General features: G+C 39.3%; 1 protein-coding gene across 4 annotated transcripts in view; it reads left to right on the top strand.

Annotated features, from left to right (window-relative positions):
* Positions 1–20673, top strand: part of PTPRG (protein tyrosine phosphatase receptor type G) — a 712847-nt gene that overhangs the window by 393200 nt on the left and 298974 nt on the right. For all 4 annotated transcript variants that reach the window (XM_078442875.2, XM_078442876.2, XM_060631468.3 and 1 more), the window contains one exon: positions 18056–18235. In XM_078442875.2, coding sequence (XP_078299001.1) covers positions 18056–18235 — 180 coding nt within the window. The remainder of the gene's footprint in view (positions 1–18055; positions 18236–20673) is intronic.

Here is a 20673-nt window from a genome sequence, read left to right on the forward strand (position 1 = left end):
CAGGCTCTGAGCCATCAGCCCAGAGCCCGACGTGGGGCTCGAACTCACGGACCGCGAGATCATGACCTGAGCTGAAGTCGGATGCTTAACCGACTGAGCCACCCAGGCGCCCCAGATCCTTTCTATTTTAATTTGAAACCACATTGTTGTTTATGTTTGCAAGAATATTTACTGACCTGTGTGTATATACAGTGCATGTAACAGGCACACCACTGTCCTTATGGAGTGTGCATTCCACTGGGGCAGTGAGTAGATAGCCGGCAATGTACAAAACAATTATGTAAAATGTTAACAGGCGAGTGCTACGGAGGAAAAAATAAAAGGAAGAAATCACATTGAGTTAGGGACATAATTTGAGTGGCGGAGCAGGTCTCCTTGAAAAAGTGACAGTTAAGTAATGATCTCAATGAGGTGAGGGGTTACCTGTTACCCTGGAGAGGCAGAGGGGATGGCAGGAAAATGCTGGATATGTTCAGGGACATCAAAGAAGCCCATTTGGCTTATATTGTGGGATCAAGGGGGACAGAAGTGGGAGCTGTGGTCAGGGAGGTAATTGGGGTCAGGAAGCTGATGTGTGGTGCCTTGTAGACAATTTTTCAGGTCTTTGGCTTTTCCTCTGGATAAGGAAGGATGCTGTGGGAGGGTTTTAAGTATATGGCTTATGTTTTAACAAGATTATTGGCTGCTGATGGTGGGGAAGGAGAATCAAGGAGTCAGGGGTGGAGACAGTTGCAGTGATTCATAGGACAGATGATGGCAGTTTGGGCACAAGTGGGAGCAGTGGAAGACATCGGCTTCTGGATGTGCTGTGAAGGTGAAGTCAAAGATCCCCTCCTGTATCTGAGGAAGAAGATAAAGAAGGTGTGAGGGTTGACACCAAAATTTTTGTCCTGAGCACTCGAAGGATGCTAGGAAGATAGTGAAGACCACACTGAATGAAGTTCAGGATGGAAGAAAGTTCTGGAACTTCAGGTTCACACATGAGAAATCTGAGATGCTCACTAATCACGAGCAAAGATGTGGAGTAGACAAATGGATATAAGACTAGGGTTTTGTGATTCAACGTCCATATGGGCCTGCAGCTTCTGACCAAGGACGTCATGTGGGGTCAGAATAAATACCTGTTTTTCAGAACATTGGCCTTCCAAACTTGCAGAGAAGTGTTAGGCTGAAAGGTACTGATGATTCCTTTATCCATCCCAGTCTCAGAAGGAGCATGCTTGCCCTTTGGGGCTCTGGACTTTTTGGTGAAATGAGGCCAAAAGCAATATGGGTGTTAAGTTTAACTTGCTTCTAATTTTGATAGAGTATGAACAGCCAGTGGAGTAGTTTGATTGGTTTCTCTTTTTGTCCTGACACTTTGCTTCTTTTTAGAATCATACCCAAAGAGAGGGGAGCAGCCCTAGTTTGACGTACTGGAAAGCAAATTCAGAATAGATATTAAGTACAGAAGTTTTGCCCAGAAACATAGTGGTTGAGAGGTCTGTTCATACGACCCAGTAAGCATGGATAAGAACCTACTGCTTAAAGAAATGTCTGTGCTTGATCAAATCCTTGTTTTCCCTTGTTTCTCTGAGTTCAGTGTTTTTGGAGGGAGTTGGGGAGAATATTTAACACTAATAAATGAAAACAACCTCTCCTACCTAGATACTCGAAAAGTCTAGATTCCCCCTTAAAGAGTGGTCCTATGGTTGAGTATGAAGGCTACAAAGAGAATGAAAGCTGATTAGAGCACATTTTCTCCTCTTTGTCCAGCATGTTCTGAATATGATTATTTTATACAGAGGCTTTGTCTGCATTAGCAGTTTTATCTGCAGGGAAGGGACTTCTAATTTGCTAATTAGAGAGCTTGTTTTTCACAACCAGGATCCCACTGTTTTGGAAATCACTAAGCGTTTTCTCTGGGATGTGAGAGCTCCTAAACTAAAAACAATTTCAGCAAAGTTCATCAATATGGTGGACAGGCTTTGGCATATACTTACCTTGTGCGTTGCTGTAGTTCTTGAACTCAGAAGGGAAATGTATGTTCTCTCTCCTGCTTAGTCAGCCCATGGATCCTTACTTCAGCTTCTTTTTAATCCTGTTGTTAATGCATCTTGCCAAATATGATTCTTCATTGTATTATCTAAACAATGTCTAGTTTCTTCTTTTTTCTTGAAAGAGCCCCAGATACCGGAGTCCCACCATACAACTGTAAAATTGTGCTTTGCTTTCTGGATATTATACCTAGTATACCTCCTGGTATTGATAACTTAACTAGTGGAAGAATTACAGGACCAACACCATTCAGCCACACCATGGCCAAGCCTTTTCTTTTCATCTAAGTGTTAACTGTGGTTATTTACTCTGATGTCTCAGCACTATTTTCTTTAAAGTGGGTTAATATGGTTGTTAAATATTTTTAAATCTTTTGTTACCTTAACTGGGGAAAACCCGCTTTGTACAAATGGATGTGTGATTTTAATTGGTTGTACGTGTAATTTTTTCCATCGGCTTTTCCTTCCATCTTGATTCTGCAATGTTTATGGTATTTGGTATGGTAATGATGGGCCCTCTGTGCTTCTGTAAATGGCTGTCTGAAGACAACAGAAGTCCCTGCTAACTCACTTCATTTACCTTTATCTGCCAGCTTAGCTTTGTGCTCCAACTACAAACACATGGTTTTGTTGAAAATATTAATGCTTTGATAGAAACAAATATTTTATTTTCTGATTATGAGGAGCCAAGGTCAAAGCTACCAGTAGGCTTTTCTCCCTAACCTATGGCCTTGGCTGAGAGATTCAGTCCTTTGTGGAGTAGCTTTTTGGATCTAGCCATGCAAACAGAGCTGAAATTGACATCCAGATTTGGTTTACATCAGAACTACCCAGAAGTCTCTGCCCATTTGCATATTACTATAGCAGGATATTTAAAGGGGGAGAGGAGTCCTTGGAGCCAAGTGTCTGAGTTTGAATATTGGTTCCACTTTTTGCTTAATGGTGTGATCTAAATATGAAACAAATTAACCTTTGCAGGCATAATACCTTCATCCATAAAATGGGAATAGTATTGTCAGAAACAACAACAGAATAACCCAGGGACTTTGGTCCACTGTCAGTGGCCTGTAAATATTAGCTATGTATAAAGAATGGGCATAAAGTAGGTAAGTCCAAAGCTGTTTACTAGGGAAGTGGTCTTGGACCACTGAGACCCTCCCACACATCATCTGTATGACAGCGGCAATAGTGAAGTTTACAGCTTATGGTGCATTTGAGAATTAAGTGAGATGATTCTCGTAAAGCACGTCGCACAACGTCTGGAAACAGTACTCATTGTCATGTCTTAGGACTGTTCGTGGCTGTTTTCACTGTTCTCAAAACAGTTTCCTTGGCCCCACTCAGTGCTGATAATTAGAAGCTCAGGAATGTGGATTTTATTTATTTTTTTTTAACTTCTCCACTACACAAAGCCCAGCACTTGCCTTTGGTTCAGTATTTAGGAACCATGGCCATTGGTGGACTGCCGCATCATGCCTGAGATGAAATCTTGAGGTGAAATTGTAGTCCACTTGCAAATAAAATTATTGATATTTTTCTACAGGATACTTTTTTTTTTGAACGGTGACCCCTGTCTTCACTGTCAGTAGAAATAGCTCACATCTATAACTCTCATAATTACATTATCTTCATCGGTGATCGGTTTCATTCCTAAAAATAAATGCTTCTTAAGGTTTATGAAATTTTCCATCAGACATTTTATTTTGATCACACATTGTTGACAGAGTGAAAAAGAAGAGAGCTGACCATTTCTGGGTTTTTGCTGATTTTCTCTTTTTAATATTCCCCTTGTATGCCCAGTTTATCTCCTGCAACCTTTACTTATCCAATGCCTGCACTGCCAGATGTGGGCAACGAGGGTGAGGAAATTCAAGTGTCCTGCCCTTGTACATTCTAATCTTCTGCAATGCAGGTTCCTTGTTGCTCCCTGTTTTAAAACTCTGCAGTGTGTTGCAAATATTACTAGATTTTCAAGTGCAACCAATATGGGTACTGGATTTCAGAGAGAGCCTTGACAGAATGTCTCATGATTTTCTCAGAGTTGAGATGGAGAAATGAGGATTCATAGTAGATTGAAAAACTCTTCCCAGGGAATTCTGGATAATGCACCACTGTCATGATGGAAAGTTTTATGTTTGGCCATGGCCTTTGGAGTATTTTTATCAACAACTTGACAGAGGAGATGGATTTATTAAATTTGCGAATGGCATGTTGCTGGGAGGCCGAGTTCTGAGATCAGATGACAGAATCAGGATCCCCCAGTTCCTGAGGGGCAGGGATGATGGGCAAAGATTAAATATGATGTAGTAGAGAAGCCACAGGTGGGGCAGCCAAATGGAAGCATTGTACAGACTGTTGTTCAGATCACAACTTGAGTGTTGGCACAGCCAGTGCAGAGGACGGTCAGGAATGGAATGACTTCTCAGTGATATTGACTCTTCCTATATTCATCTCATTTTAAGGTTAAAGTAGAATATTTGCTTTAATAAGGATCTCACTTAACAATCACAAGAAAAAGACCCGAGGATCTTCTTTGCCCACATAATTGCATAATACGTACTTCCTTTCTAAACCTTGTTTTCTATTATTGCCTCCTTCCTCAGCCTTTTTAGACATTTGGCCCTAATCACACCTAACCCATGAAATTTTAATAACATAGATAGACATAGACTATATATCTGATCATGGGTTTTATGTATATCTGTGCTTTAAGGCTAGAAAAAAATATAACATCTTCTGCCCCCCGAAAACAAACATTTACTCACTGGGGCAATATTACCCCTGTTGAGAGTGCATGCCATAATGTATTAAGACCACAGGAGTTCCAGAATCCATAGAGAATATTCTCAGGTCAAGGTCTCAGACGTGTAAGTGTCAAAATTTTTTAAATATGTTTTTTGTTGTTGTTGTCAATTACAAAAGTACTATACATCCTCTCAAAATAAATATCTTCCTAGGTCATAAGGGAGTAAGTAGTGAAAAATCTCCCATCCCTATTTCCTCTTCATCTAGTGTTACGGTTTTTTACATATGCTTCCAAACGTATCATATGGCCTTCTCATTTTTCAAACAAGATTGGTATCATATTATAATATATATCAGTTTTGTCACTAAAAAAAGTCACTTGTGGGGTTCCTGGTTGCTAGTTGGTATAGCATATGACTCTTGATCTTGGGGTCATTAGTTTGAGCCCCACATTGTGGGTAGAGTTTTCTTTAAAAAAAAAATAGTAACTTGAAAGTTTTACCATTTTAAAGAGCTCTCTTTTTCTTATTCATTGTCTCCCATTCCACACATGCCATTGCATTGATTTCCCCTAGTTTCGTTAACTATCCCTTTGGAGATGGATGTTTATCTTGTTTCCAGTCTTAGATATTACCAACAATGCTCTCATGACTAACCTTAACCTTGTGCCAATGCAAATATATCTGTGGAATTAATACTAGGGTCCAAGGAATGCACGTTTGTTATTTTAATTGTTATTGCCAAATTTTCTTTGCTACAGATTGTATCAGTCTCTCGGTAGCCATAAATGAAAGTGCTTATTTGTATACATCCTTGCTAACAGTGTGTAATCAAACATCTTGATGTTTACTAATTTAGTAGGTGAAAGAATACATCCATAAAATTTTAATTTGTATTTCTCATTATTAATGAGGCACAGCAACTTTTCCTACATTAAGGGTCCATTTGTATTTCCTTTTTTTGAACGCTTGGTTCTTATCCTTTGACCATTTTTTATTTTTATTTTTATTTTAAAGTTTATTTTTGAGAGAACATGAGAGGGAGAGAGGCAGAGAGAGAGGGAGGTAGAGAATCCCAAGCAGACTCCCAGCTATCTGCGCGCAAAGCCCAACATGGGGCTCGAACTCGTGAACCATGACATCATGACCTGAGCTGAAACCAAGAGTTGGACTGAGCCACCCAGGTGCCCCCTTTGCCCATTTTTATATGGGATTTTGGGTCTATTGATTTCTAGAATCTCGATATACTGAAGAAGATATATACTAAATGGTTTTCCCTTTTGTGGTATAAATTGCAAATGTTTTGATGGCTGTTCATCTCTTTTGCGTTTCTTGTGGTGCTTTCTGCAATCAGAAAATTAAATATTTCTTTAACGTATATGATTTCATCAGTCTTTTCAGAGTTTGGGCTACTACATGATATATAGAAATGCTTTTCCTACTCCAGATTTCCCTGCAACTGCTTCTTGTGTCTTTACTTATTTAATTTAATTGTTTAAATCTTGGATCCGTTTGGAATTTATACTTGAATAGGATTATCTACTCTCGAACCATTGTATAGTATTAAGTAATGGATGTAGTTTCCTTAGCACATCTCCACTGATGGATATTTGTACCACTGCCAATTCTTTCATCTTATAAACAAAAAGTCAGATGGCAAATATTTTATGTTGTGTTGTCTCTTTCATAACTACTCAACTCTGGTTTTATAGCATAAAAGAAGCCATAGCTAATATGTAATGAATGAATATGGCTGTGTTCCAATAAAACTTTATTTACAAAAATAACTGATGGGCCGGATTTGGCCTGCATACTGTACTACGCAAGCCCTTGTAATTTGTAGGTCAGTCCCATAGATCTGGAATTGACTCTTTGTTCTGTCCCTTACTATGTGAGGGCAAGCCTCCTAGCCTCTAAGCCTCAACTTCCTTATCTGTTAAATGGGAGAAATTAGCACATCCTTGACACAAGTTGTTGAAAGGATCTAAGAAGATGAAACGTAGAAAGTTGTCATCACAATGGCTGATGTACATTTTAAACTTTAAAAGATTGCATTAAAATGTTATTTAACTTGATAACTGAGGTTTTGGTGAATGTCTCAACCTAATCCTAGTCCGTTCAAACAGGTATTTATTTATTGGACCTTCTATGTGTTGTATGAACAAAATAGACAAGTATCTGACATCAAGGAGCTTCTTTTCTAATGGACTATCTACAAGGAAGGGAAATAAACAAGGTTACAGAAATTGGATGTGATTGCTAAACTGGCAGAGACACCTCTGACTAGGTGAAATGGAGTTGATGTTCTGTTTGTCACTGTCCCGTCTGCTAAATCTCTCTAATTTTCTTTCTAGATACCCTTTATGGGAAGTTACTTACACTATAAATTTAATGAAATAGAGAAAAGTACAAGTTACAGTGAACTGTTCACAGTGTGACAGACACAGGATCCGTCATGTTGTTTTGGCTTTACCTCATAAATGTGTCGCTTTATGTCTAGACATTCCCCCAGATAGCATTTAATAGTTAATACATTTTAGAGCATACATTCCTCCTTTTATAGTTGCCACAGGAAGCGTGTTAATCATCCTGTCTGCACCCTCTGAAGTGCCGTCCAATCCCACACACCCCCTCCACTCCAGGCCCCTCAGCTGTTGAGTGAATGCCTCATAAAACTGTTTTTAATTTCTTGTTCTTTTTCTCTCAGCCCTTAGGTTGGTGGGTTGTTACATAGACTGTTAGCCCTCCCCAACACCAAACTCTGGGAATGTTTCCTCTTCCTACCCGTGCTCCATAACATACTGTGGGTCATGACACTGGATGAGAAAGTAATGGTGAGAAAAAAGGCCCTCCAGCCCAAGACAGGAAATGAGGTCTGAGCCAGACCTCAACTGTCAGTTTTGTCTCCTTCCCCTTTGTGACCTGTGGGATTAAGACACGGTCTCCTCAGTGCACCTTTCCTACCTAACACGTTGTGCTGTGGCTTGTGTCTGAGGCAGAAGCCTTTGGTGAGAGGCAGCTGTTCCACTTAGGGCTCTCCGGGATTCTTATCCCCTGCCCCCTCTGTTCCCAAGAGTAAGAATTTACAGCAAGGACTTCAGAGTTTATTCCCTGTGCTTCTGTCTAAATGAAATCTTTAAACTCTTCCTCAAGTTTATCCCTCTCCTGTGTAGGGAAAGAGGAGAGCTAGACACACGGAAAGGAAGGGGAATCAGGAGATGTTATCCTTTGTAATAGTCCCTCCAGCAAGCATTTCTGATTTTTATCTTTATAATTCAACATTTTCATGTTAGTGAAGAATGAGAAAGCATTGAATACTTTGTCTTTTTAAACAAATATTCTGATTATATCATATATATATATATATATATATATATATATATATATATATATATGTATTTTAAGTTTATTTATTTATTTTGAGAGAGAGAGACAGAGAGTGAGCAGGGGAGGGACAGAGAGAGAGGGAGAGAGAATCACAAGCAGGCTCTGTGCTGTCAGCGTGGAGCCTGATGGCGGGGCTCGAACTCACAAACTGTGAGATCATGACCTGAGCCAAAACCAAGAGTCAGATGCTCAACTGACTGAGCCACGCAGAAGCCCCTATATCATGTATTTTGTAGTCACCAATAGTAGAAGGCATACTCAAGCTGTTTTAACTACAAAGACATTTAAAATGGAAAAGCGTAGAGATGAAAGTTAAATTTCAGCAATGTTTGATCAGGTTTCCTGTCTCCTTCCTTCCTTCCTTCCTTCCTTCCTTCCTTCCTTCCTTCCTTCCCTCCCTCCTTCCCTCCTTTCCTTCCTTCCTTCCTTCCTTCCTTCCTTCCTTCCTCCCTCCCTCCCTCCCTCCCTCTCTCCCTCCCTCTCTCCCTCCCTCCCTTCCTCTTTCCTTCTGCCTTTTTACCTACCAGCTTTAGCCTCTGGTTGATTTCCCTTTCATTGCAGTTCAGTCCACTTTCTTCCTCTTGTTCATTCATATTCTGGGAGGAGGGTAGATCTTCCCTTAGAGCCCCATATTGAATAACACCAACCTAAAACATTCCCTCTGACCAGGGAAATTCCACGTGCTAATTGGCTTAGTCCTGGGTTAACACCCCTTCCCAAGCCAATTACATGTCAAGGAGGATGAAATTAAGCTGATAGCCAAATACCAATCAGACATTATTTCCAGAGCCAGAAGCCGGGTCAGACCATCCAGAATTTAGGGTTTGAAAGTAGTTTCCAGAAGAAAGTATAAATAATCATGTTTATTGAGCCTTAGTATGTGCCAAGTACTGTTGGACATGCTTTGTCAGTAAGAATTTACTTAGTGCTCATCACATCTCTGTGGTTTCTTGTAGGAATGTATTCAGCGAGGAATGTTGGTAGGATATTAACAAATATTTTATATACCTAGTTCATTCTTCCTCAGTGTGAAAAGAACTGTTCTTGTGAATTTAGGACTCTTACATGTTTTGGGGTGCCTGGGTAGCTCAGTTGGTTGAGCTTCTGACTCTTGATTTTGGTTCAGGTTATGATTCCAGGGTTGTGGGATTGAGCCCTGCGTTGGGCTCCACACTGAGTGTGGAGCCTGCCTAAAACTTCCTCTCTCCTCTTTCCCTCTCCCCTGCTTGCACTCTCTCTCTTTAAAATAAAAATAAATAACACTAAAAAAGAAAAGAATTCTTACAAGTTTTAGAGACGATCCAATATTTCATGTGTAAGGAAGTTGAATCATTTTAAGGCTTGACCACTGCCACATCCATGTCTATCTTGCAGAGTTGAGAATGGAGTGAAAAGAGCAATATTGTGGCAGGACTGTCACCACCTGCCTCTCTGGTGTGCTTGACATGCATTGCTAATTGTTCTGGACTTTACTGATAAATAATCATAGAGTCATTTGAGGCTAACATGTGAGTTAAAGCTTCTTGGCCATGTTTGATCTAGAATTCAAATGTCAAGTCTCATTGCCCCGTGCTTTTTCCACTATGCCATGTGACCATTTTAATCCTTGGATGATTGTTTATGTTAAGTTTTTGGAGACAGTCAGAATTCCCGAAGATAAGATTGCTGTCATGTGAAGTGTACTGAGTGCTTCCCTGGAAGGTTGAAAGCTTCGGGTCTGGAGCAGACTTACCTGTAGCTTATAAACACTTGAGATGTTTGGCATTGGGCAGTAAGAATTGTGACTTTTTTGTTAATATCTCAGATGTTCTTTGTAATCAATTCCTTGTTGTATCTACAAAAAGCAAAATTAAAATTTGCCTGTGGGGTGCCTGGGTGGCTCAGTTGGTTAAGCATTCGACTCTTGATTTCAGCTCCGTCATGATCCCAGGGTTGTGAGATCGAGCCCCTTGTTGGGCTCCACGTTGGACACAGAGCCTGCTTAAGATTCTCTCTCTCTTTCTCTGCCCCTCTCCCCCACTTGTGCTCTGTCTCAAAAACAAACAAACAAACAAACAAACAAGTAAATAAATAAATTTGGCCCAACTTTAAACATTATTTGTTCCGGTCGCCTGGTTGGCTCAGTCACTTAAACGTCTGACTTTGGCTCAGGTCATGATCTCACAGTTTGTGAGTTTGAGCCCCGTGTGGGGCTCTGGGCTGACAGCTCAGAGCCTGGAGCCTGCTTCAGACTCCGTGTCTCCCTCTTTCTCTCTGCCCCTCCCCTGCTCACATTCTGTCTCTCAAAAATAAACAAAGATTAAAAAAATTAAACATTACTAGATTTTGAGTGAATCAACTATTTCATTATTAGTGGGAATTTTAACTCCATGTTTGGATGAGGGTAGATTCCTCCTGAAAGATACAATTTTTTAGTCCCAGATACTTCTAAACAGGCATCATCATAGACTTTGTCTTTGAAGGACCTTCAGAATTCCCTAGTCTGTGAATTGCATCGTGCTCATAGTGCATGCATTATTCCTGTCATCCCACATACCCATGCAGACATCACTAATTAATCACCCCAACCTCTTAACTCCTGGGTAGTCACCACCGGCATTGTCATTTTATGCAATACCCTCTTTTTTAAGGACAATATAATAGGCTCCAGAGAGATCTTCAGCATCAAGATTAGAATCTAGGACCTTCATTTTAAATACTTGTGCTCTTTCACATTTTACCTAATATTAGTTTTAACATCCAGTCCTAAGACAGAGATCCTGCAAAATAAAATGAATAATAGTTGGTACTAAAGAATGAATAATGTAGTTGCCACGTCTGGTGTTATTGTCTGATACTGTATCTGGTATTATGGTTAGTTATTGATAATTACCTTACAAGCACACCATTGATGTGAAATAGGGGGATGAAGTTTTTATACCCATAATTTGAAAACAAAAAAATTTGCCCAACTCTTTTAGTCCATCGGAAGGAAAATTTCCATTTTCTTAACTGGCTTAAAAATTAGAAAACTCCTGGGGCGCCTGGGTGGCTCGGTCGGTTAAGCGTCCGACTTCGGCTCAGGTCATGATCTCACGGTCCGTGGGTTCGAGCCCCGCGTCGGGCTCTGTGCTGACGGCTCAGAGCCTGGAGCCTGCTTCAGATCCTGTGTCTCCCTCTCTCTGTGACCCTCCCCCGTTCATGCTCTGTCTCTCTCTGTCTCAAAAATAAATAAACGTTAAAAAAAAAAAATTAGAAAACTCCGTTGAACAATGTTGAACAACTTCATAATTATACATGAACAAAAGGAAACCACTGGGGATCAGCAATATGAATGCTTGTTAGCGCTTTCTTTTTCTTTTTTTCCTATGTCCAGCAATAAATGCACAAAAAGGTAATTAAGTTACTGGTAGTGGAGAATGCAGAAGAATCATAAGCTGAATCCCATAGAGCTTTTTAATTAAAAAATGGAATAGTTTTAAGATGTGTTGTAGATTTGGTAGAAAAAGCATTAATTATAATATTAGGTAAAAAAATGAATACTAATATTTTTGGGTTGTTGCTGTTGGTTAAAAGTAGACCACAAGATGCAGGGTAATAACCCTAGATTCAGGTCATACTTTTAATATAAGTTCCTTGAGGGAGGCATTAATAAGCATATTTGACTAGAAACAGCACATAACATGTATATTAGTTTTGTTTTTAATTAGATTTAGACAGAATTCATTATTTTTAATGGCTTTTCATTAGTGAACAGAAACCATTATTTGGATGTATTATGGTAAAATAAATGAAAGGTGTATGCTTATTTTCTGCAACGAATCTCTGAGGTATTTAAAGAAATCATCGTTTGGAACACATATCCTAAGTATTTGAAATTCCTTGCTTTTAAACAAAAGTATGATTTATATGCTCTAAAAATAGTACTTTTCTTTCTTTCTCAAGTCAGGTGTTAATAATGAACAATAATTAAATGAGATAGTTTACTTAAATTGCTGAAAAGTCTTATTGCTTAACATTTATATTGGTTCACATTGGACTTTTCAAGTAATATTGCTGGAGGTGGGGGGCAAAATTGAGATGTTTCTCTGGGATTTGTATTTTCTTTGAACACAATAGCTTAGTTTTGTTCCAAAATTTATGCATGTCGACCAGGTTCTGTGCGTTAAATCTGCCTTAAAAAAAAAAACACTATGAAGTGGGGTCTCAGAGAGGAGTCCAGATTTACAGTATTTGCCATCATTTTCACATGGGGAATTCTATCTACCTTAAACAGGCCAGTCGGAATTAAACTCCAGTTGTGTGATTTATTCGCCTTACTGTAGAAATATGTCTTCCTGATGTCTACTGAATTGTAGCATCTCAAAATGAGAAAAATACAGTGGCTTGTTAATGGTACACCAGGGAGGTAAAAGCAGGTTTTTTTAATGCACAAATGAGCCGTAAATTAAGTAATAATGTTCTTCCTTAACTATAGTTTTTAAAGGTGAATTTCTCCAACTTTGTAACATTTTTATATAAGCTTAAATAATGAAATATCACCCACACGTTTGCTGTGTTTTCTTCAAGCCAGTCTCTCTCTTCCTTTGGTTTTGCTCAGTGAAAATTCCTTTCGTGCAAAGAGGTTATGACAACAATCCCAGTATTATCTATAAATCAATGCCCATCTCCTTTATCTGTTGGGCCATAGACCTACCCCCAGATACATAACAGTAAATCCAATAAAATTTGGATATTAACAACACTTAGATTTTAGTTGGCTTCTGAGTAGTTTCATTTATATTTCTTCATCTTATTTTCAGAGTAACCACAGAATGACCCTATAGACAAAGAACAGTCAGGAAACCACTGCTGGTGTGTTACTGTTAACTCGCTAAACTTTATTCAGAGCTCATGACTTTTCACACTCATTTTTATATTTTGTCTCACTTCCTAATCCAGAATCCCACAATGCATTTTTTTTGGTCGCCACTCCTTGGTCTTTGGTCTGTGACAGATTTTCAGATTTTCCTGGGTTTTCATGACCTTGACACTTTTGAGGAGTATCGGCCAAGTATTTCATAGAATGTTCCTCAGTTTGGATTCGTTTGATGTTTTTCTCACGACCAGACAGAGGTTATAGAATTTTAGAAAGAATCCCACAGAGGTGATGCTCCCTTCTTATCACATCTGTCAAGACGTGCATGATAGTCCGTGGTATTCCAGGTGACCGTAACCTTCACCACTTGGTTAAGGTGGGATTACCAGGCTTCTCCATGGGGAAGTTGTTATTTTTCTCTTTTCCTTTCCTGTTCTTTGAAAGCTAGGCACTAAATCCAGCTGGTGCTGGGATTAAACTCCAAGTCTGGGAGGATCAACTGTACTTTTGACTCTTGTGCTCTACAAATGGGAAGTACCAGGGCCTAGTAAACTTCTTAGCATTTCAAAGAGTGACTCCCCTAAACTATCAACTTCAAAGTCCTGCCCCTGGGGAGGCGAGGGCCCCTCCTCTCTCTCTGTATATCATAAAATGCCTTCATCCTCCTGCCTTAGCTCTTGGTTGGACTACACATTTGTTTCCTCCATTAGATAGTCAAGTTCTTGAGGGCTTGCTACATGTTTTTATAACACAATAGCAATGGCAAAATAGCAGCCACCATTTACTGGGTTTTTATCCACTGATTATCTCCTATAATCCTCAAAACTACCCCTTATTGTGGATACCACTAATATTTCCCATTGTGTGGATGAGAAAATTGAATCACCTTCCTCTTAAGTTGTCCTGGAGACCCCCAGGGCAACTGGCAGCTCCGTTTGCTGGCCCCCATTTCTTAGCACTGTGCCTGATACTGAGCAGATGTCAGTTCAATATTTAAATGTCTGCAGTGATAAGTTGATGAAACAAGACTATTTTTCTGCCTTCGTTGACCTTCTTTGATTAGAGAACACTGTTAAGGCATAGAAAAAAGAAGAGAGCCTTAAAAATAATCATGCTTCAATAAAGGCGTTGAAAGCAAAGTTCTGTCACATTCCTTTCTTTAAAAAACTGTAATTGCATTTAGTGGGCTTGTTAAATTTGCACACGGATTCCATCATGCACATCACATACCTGCAGCTTATTTTATCTCATCCCCGTTCAGGCTAATTTAACATATAAGTGATGAAAGGAAGGAGTATTTATCTCTGAGGTTGATATCCTGACTCTTGAGTCAGGGAGACTTAGTAAGGTCAGCAGATAGAAGTATAAAATGAAAACCACAATAGCACCATAGTGTCATTGGAAGACAGACAGAAGTATGCAACTCGTTAAAATCATCTTCTAATTCATAAAAAGTATGTATTAGCAATCCGCTGTAGGTAGGACCCTGTGCTAGGCATAGGAATAAAACAACACAAGACAGAGAAGGAACCTATTCCCAGAGAGTAATGAACTAATGGGGAAGACAGACACCAAGAAATAAACAACAAATTATATTAGTGATAGGATGTTCCAAGGAAAACAGGAGCCCACTGCCAGGATAATACACAACCCTGTACATGCCTCGTGGAAGCCTCCCTGGCAGGGGTACCTTTACACTGACATCAAACCTGTAGCCAGGAATTTCAAATGCATCCACTGAATTCATTAAAAAGAAAATATTTTTCATCACAAGTTGAGTGGGATTCCACAGCCACTGTTTGATCCTCTTGCTGCAAATATGTTGGCAGTGTGTCTCCATTAAGGTGTGATTCCTCCAAGGGCAACTGGGTGGTTCAGCCGGTTGAGAGTCCAACTCTCGATTTCAGCTCAAGTCAAAAATCTCACGGTTGTGAGATTGAGTCCCACGTCGGGCTCTGCACTGAATGTGGAGCCTGCTTGGGATTCTCTCTCGCACTCTCTCTGTCCCTCCTCTGTTCATGCTCTCTTTGTCTCTCTCAAACATAAGTAAACATTTTTAAAAAATAACTCATTCCTACAAGACTCTTAACAGGTGAATGGCGGGTTTCTTTTGGCAGCCTAACTGCCCTGTAGTTTCTACCCCTGTGCTCTACCCTGCCCCTTTTAGGAAGGTATCCTCGTACATTAGTTTGTCATGTCAGAGTTGCTGAGCTGTTGAAAATGGATCTAACTGCCAACTGCTCATTCTAAGAAAGAGTCAGTAGGGGGAAACTGAAGCGCAAATGACTTTTCCTTCTTGTTTCCGCGGGGTAATGTCATCCCTGAGGACGGAAGGCTTCTTGCTGATGGTTTTTGCCTCCAAAACTAGGTTTGAAGTTAACCACAGTCTTTATTTAGAGTCATGTTTTTTACTCAACAGTGTTTATCCCAAGTTCTGAAAAACAAAGCATTCACTCCTGTGAGATTGTACAGCTGCAAATGATTAATGATATAATTCTCAGTCCTTTATAAAGTGTCTCAACACTGAAGAGGTTTATCCAGTGTGGAATGGTAATGGTGCTTCAATGTGAGAATAGGTAATCAATACCTCCGAGCTTGGAAAAGTGTTCTGTTTCCTCCACTAATGACATAGGGGTTTTTGTAAGGCAAGGGTGTCTGGAGCATGAAGCACTCCAAAGAAAAATTAATTTAAAATCCGAAGTGGAAGATCAGTTTCAATTAAACTTGCACTTGAATGTACATTGGGTGGAAGTGTGAAAGCAAGCATGTTGTTGGCTTAAATCTTCAGATTGTTACCAGTGAATAAATGGATCCCACTGGTACAAACCCTGATTATATTTTCATAGAGTGCTAAATTATATTTCACCCATGTCTGGAAAGTTTTGAGAACTAATATGAATGGCAAGTACTTTTAAGAGGTCGCAGAGTACTTTTCTTTATTAGTAGGATAATGATCAGGTGTCTGTATTTACAAATGATGGCTTGCATTCTTCTTCGGAGTTGTACGTGTTTGGAGTTATTTTACTGTGCACGTTTTTCCCACCGAGTATAATTTTATTGTACTAGTGAGATCCTAAAAGGCATTGCACACACACACATTTACAATATTACATTAGTTTCCATAATTTGAACATATAGGCTCATGAGACACATCAACAATCACTTTATTCGCCTATAAGAATATTTAAAGAATGGATCGGAAAATTGGAGCCATTCCTTATGTCCCCTTTCCCCTCCTTTTTTCCTTCAAATGTAATGCTGCAAGATGAAAGTGAAGTTTGGCTAGAATATATGCAAATGCACCCTCTGTTCCTTTATGACTCATCATAGTCTTAGGGAATTTGACCAAGAGGTGAAACAACGGGAGTGAAAAGCCCTTGATGTGTCTTCCGTTAGTAGAAGTCCAACAGTAAAGACAATGGTGATGTTAACTTTTTCTAGAAAGCCTTATGACACTTGTAAATGATTTTGAAAAGTGCCCTGAGGTTGCTAAACCTTTGCCAAGCGGTGAGCATGTTCTTCCTGATAGTCTCTTTTATCTTACTGTTTGGGATGAGAATTCGGGAAAATGACCCAGGCATAGGAAGAAGCCAAGTTACTTGCCAGACAGCAAGAATAGGGATCATTTTTAGGGAGTCACCTCAATTGCTTTTGCAGCCATGAAGCTTCCATGACCACGAGTGAAAAGATTTTCTTTGTCTCTTTTTTCATGGTACCATTGTTTATATTAGCTGTAAGCTGTATAGACATAGGGAGATGGGGACATTCGTGGCCCATGGTGGATGGCAGTGGGTTGGGGACAAATGTGTAGGCTTTTATTCAGTAGGAGAGAGACTTATGGTGTCTCTGTTCCTCCATCACACAAAGCTAGGTATAGAATGAGGTGTGAAAATACTGGTTCATGGGTGGATTGGTCTCTTAAAATCACTTTGGCTGTTTGTCCTCTTCTATCTGATACGTGAAGAAATTTGAAGCTATAAAACCTAGGTTGGAATCCATGTATGTATGTATGTATACACATTATACTTTACTGATTGGGAAACCTAAAAATTATAAGATTTAGACTTATTTTATATCTGATTCTCAAGAACAGATGTATCTTCATCTTTCTAGCAAAAGACGTGTCCATTCAACAGGCCACTCCTGCTTTATCGTGTCTAGAAGGGTAAAGGCCGGGAACAGAACAGTCTCAGATACTGGTTTAATTGTTTGATATCGATTTAATAGATATCACCCCCCCCCCCCCCCAGATCATTTCATGTCCAAGTATAGCAGAGAGGCAGGTGCAGTATGTTTTCTCTGCCTGTGCCTGATTGATACCCAGTAGGATTCGGCATTATAGTTGCATTCCATTTTATTCCTGCTGCGTGTATCCCCAAGAAGCCTGTCTTTATATGAGTGCTGCATTCAGTCTGAAGGCACCTTTATACACCCGTCTCCTAGGCCAGAGAGGGATTCGGAAGGAGAGGGAGTACCTGACTATGCAAGTTGACATCAGGCCAAACCAAAAAATCTTTCACAATTAACCTAAAAACCCTGCCTTATTGCCTCTTTGTAGTGACTCCCATCCCATGTTACACTGCTTTTGATTTTTGATTTTTCCCTTTTCCAGTTCACAAACTCCTGGGAGCTAAGAAGAAAGTTGTTTGTTACACTGTTGGTGATAGCAAAATATGCTAAACTGATTAAGGTGTTTTCTTGTGAATCAATGCTTTGCTTATTTTGGGAAACTTATTTAAATTTTCTTAAAAATGTGAACGACTCTGACAGCCCGTCTGCTCAACTTCCTTAATCTGATTACAAAGTTAGCAAATGTTTGATTACAAATCAAACAAAACAAAACTGTATTAAGGGACATCTCCTTTCTTAAATCTTCTCACCCCATCAAGCAAGTGGCTTGGATCCATAGTTTCCACTGGACTGACATCTTTGGAGTGGGCACATGGGGGAAAATGTACCTTCAGAGACATCATGCTTAGCTTCCTACTTCCTGTTCATTCCACCCTTGATCCTTGAACCATGAGGATTGAAGTATTGTTTTCTTTTAACAGGTGCCTATGGTCCTGAGCACTGGGTCACATCCAGCGTTAGCTGCAGGGGCCGTCATCAGTCTCCCATAGACATTTTAGACCAGCATGCACAGGTTGGCGAAGAGTACCAGGAGCTGCAACTTGATGGCTTTGACAATGAGTCTTCAAACAAAACCTGGATGAAAAACACAGGGAAAACAGGTAGAGTCTGTCTTTTTTTTACTAGTCCACAAAATACTGTGAAATGTTTTTGGATGTCTCTAGTATTTACCTTACCTATGACTTGCTCCTTAGGTAGTGCATGTTGCTATAGGGGACACAGAGCTGAATGAGAGCTTTGGGATCAGCTCTTGGTGTGAGAACCAGCCACTTGCTCTACTAGCTGTGTGATTTTGGGCAAATTACTTAACCACTCTCTGTGCCTCAGATTTTAGAAGTATAGTAAAGGTGCGTAATAAAATACTGTCAACCTCATAAAGTCATAAGGATTAAGTGAATCAACATTTGTAAAGTGTGTAGAATGGACTTTCAGAAATCTGCTCTATCCGTGATGATGGCCACTAGCCACATGTGGCTTTTTAAATTTAACTATTAATTAATTAAAAGCAAATAAGATTAAAGTTCACTCCCTCTGTTGTAATAGCCACATATCTTTTTTTTTTTCCCCTGAGTTCATTAGGTTGTCCATGTTCAGTGTTTGAAAGTAGAGGATACATATTCAGATCTTTGTGGGGTTTTTTGTGGGGAGAATTTTATTTATTTTTGACTTTTATTGTATTTATTGTTTATTTTTTGACTTATTTTTTATTTTATTATTGATTTTTTTACTTTTATTTTTCCGGCTTTATTGAGAAGTAATTGACTTATTACATTATATAAGTTTAATATATACAATGTGATGATTTGATACATGCATATATTGCCAAGTAATTACTGTAATTAGGTTCATTAATATTCCTATCACCTCACATTGTCCCTTCTTTTCCTTCCCTCCCTCCCTCCTTCCTTCCTTTCTCCTACCCTTGTTCCCTCCCTCCCTTCCTTCCTTTTTTCTTTCCTACTCTCCTTCCCTCCTTCTCTCTTTCCTCCTTTCCTTCTTTCCTCCTTTCCTTCTTTCCTTTCTTCTCCTTCCTTCCTTCCTTCCTTCCTTCCTTCCTTCCTTCCTTCCTTCTAGTGAGAATATTTAAGACATACTTTCTTAGAAACTGTGAAATACACAATATAGTACTGTTGACCTTAGTCACCATGATATACATCCCCAGGACTTACTTCTCTTAAAGTGGAAGTTTATACCCTTTGACCACATCTTCCCATTTACCACATCTTCAGCCCCTGGCAACCACCATTCTACTGTTTCTCTAAGTTCAGCTTTTTTAGATTCCATATATAAGTGAGAACATACAGTATTTGTCTTCCTCTGACTTACTTGACTGAGTATAGTGCCCTTGAGGTCCATCCATATTCTCATAAAAGGCAGGATTTCATTCTTTTTTATGGATAGTATTCCATTGTGTGTGCACACGCGTGTGTGTGTGTGTGTGTGTGTGTGTAATATTCTATTTAATCATTCATGTATTGATGGACACTTAGGTTGTTTCCATGTTTTGGCTATTGTAAATAATGCTGCAGTGAACATGGGGGTACGTATATATTTTCAAGATAATGATTTCATTTCCTTTAGATACATACCCAGAAGTAGAATTGCTAGATCATTGGGTAGTTGTATTTTTAGTATTTTGAGGAACTGCCGTATTCTTTTCTATAGCAGCTGCACCAATTTACATTCCCATCAAGAGTGCACAAGGGGTCCCTTTTCTGTGCATCCTCATCAATACTTTTTATCTCTTGTCGTCGTGATAATAGGCATTCTAACAAGTGTGAGGTGACATCTCATTGTAGTTTTGATTTGCATTTCCCTGATAATAAGTGATGTTCAGCCCTTTCCATATACCTCTTGGCCCTTTGTGTATCTTTGGAAAAATGCTTATGGTCTTTTGCCAAGTTTTAACCAGGGCTATTTAGTTGTTTGGTTTTTTGGATTATTTTCAGTGGGTTTTGGTTATTGTTTTTTGTTATTGTAGTTGTTGTTTGCTATTAATGAGTTACATGAGTTCATTATGTATCTTGGGTATGGAAATCTTTATCACATGTGTAGTTTGCGGATTTTTTTTCATATTCATTGGATTGCCTTTTCATTTTTTTAATTATTTCTTTTGCGTGGAGAAGGAAGCTTTTTAGTTCAATGTGATGTCACTTCTTTATTTTTGCTTTTGTGGTTTGTGCTTTTGGTCTTATGTCCAGAAAATCATCCCTTAGATCGCTAAGACCAATGTCTGGGAGCTTTCTCCTCATATTTTCTTCCCGAAATTTTATGGTTTCAGGTCTTAGATTTATGTCTTTATTTCATTTCAGGTTACTTTTTGTGAGTGATGTAAGGTAGGAGCCCACCTTCATTCTTTTGCATATGAACCTTTAGTTTCCCCAGCACCATTTATTGAAGAGATCCATTCCCTTTGAGTGTTCTTGGCTCTCATGTCAAATATTAGTTGATCGTATATTGTATATGTGTGGACTTATTTCTGGGTTCTAGATTCTGGTCATTGGTCTATGTGTCTGTCTGTATGCCTGTTTCATACTGT

This window comes from Panthera onca, chromosome A2 (genome assembly GCF_046562875.1).
Source record: "Panthera onca isolate mPanOnc1 chromosome A2, mPanOnc1 haplotype 2, whole genome shotgun sequence".
Lineage (NCBI taxonomy): Eukaryota > Metazoa > Chordata > Mammalia > Carnivora > Felidae > Panthera > Panthera onca.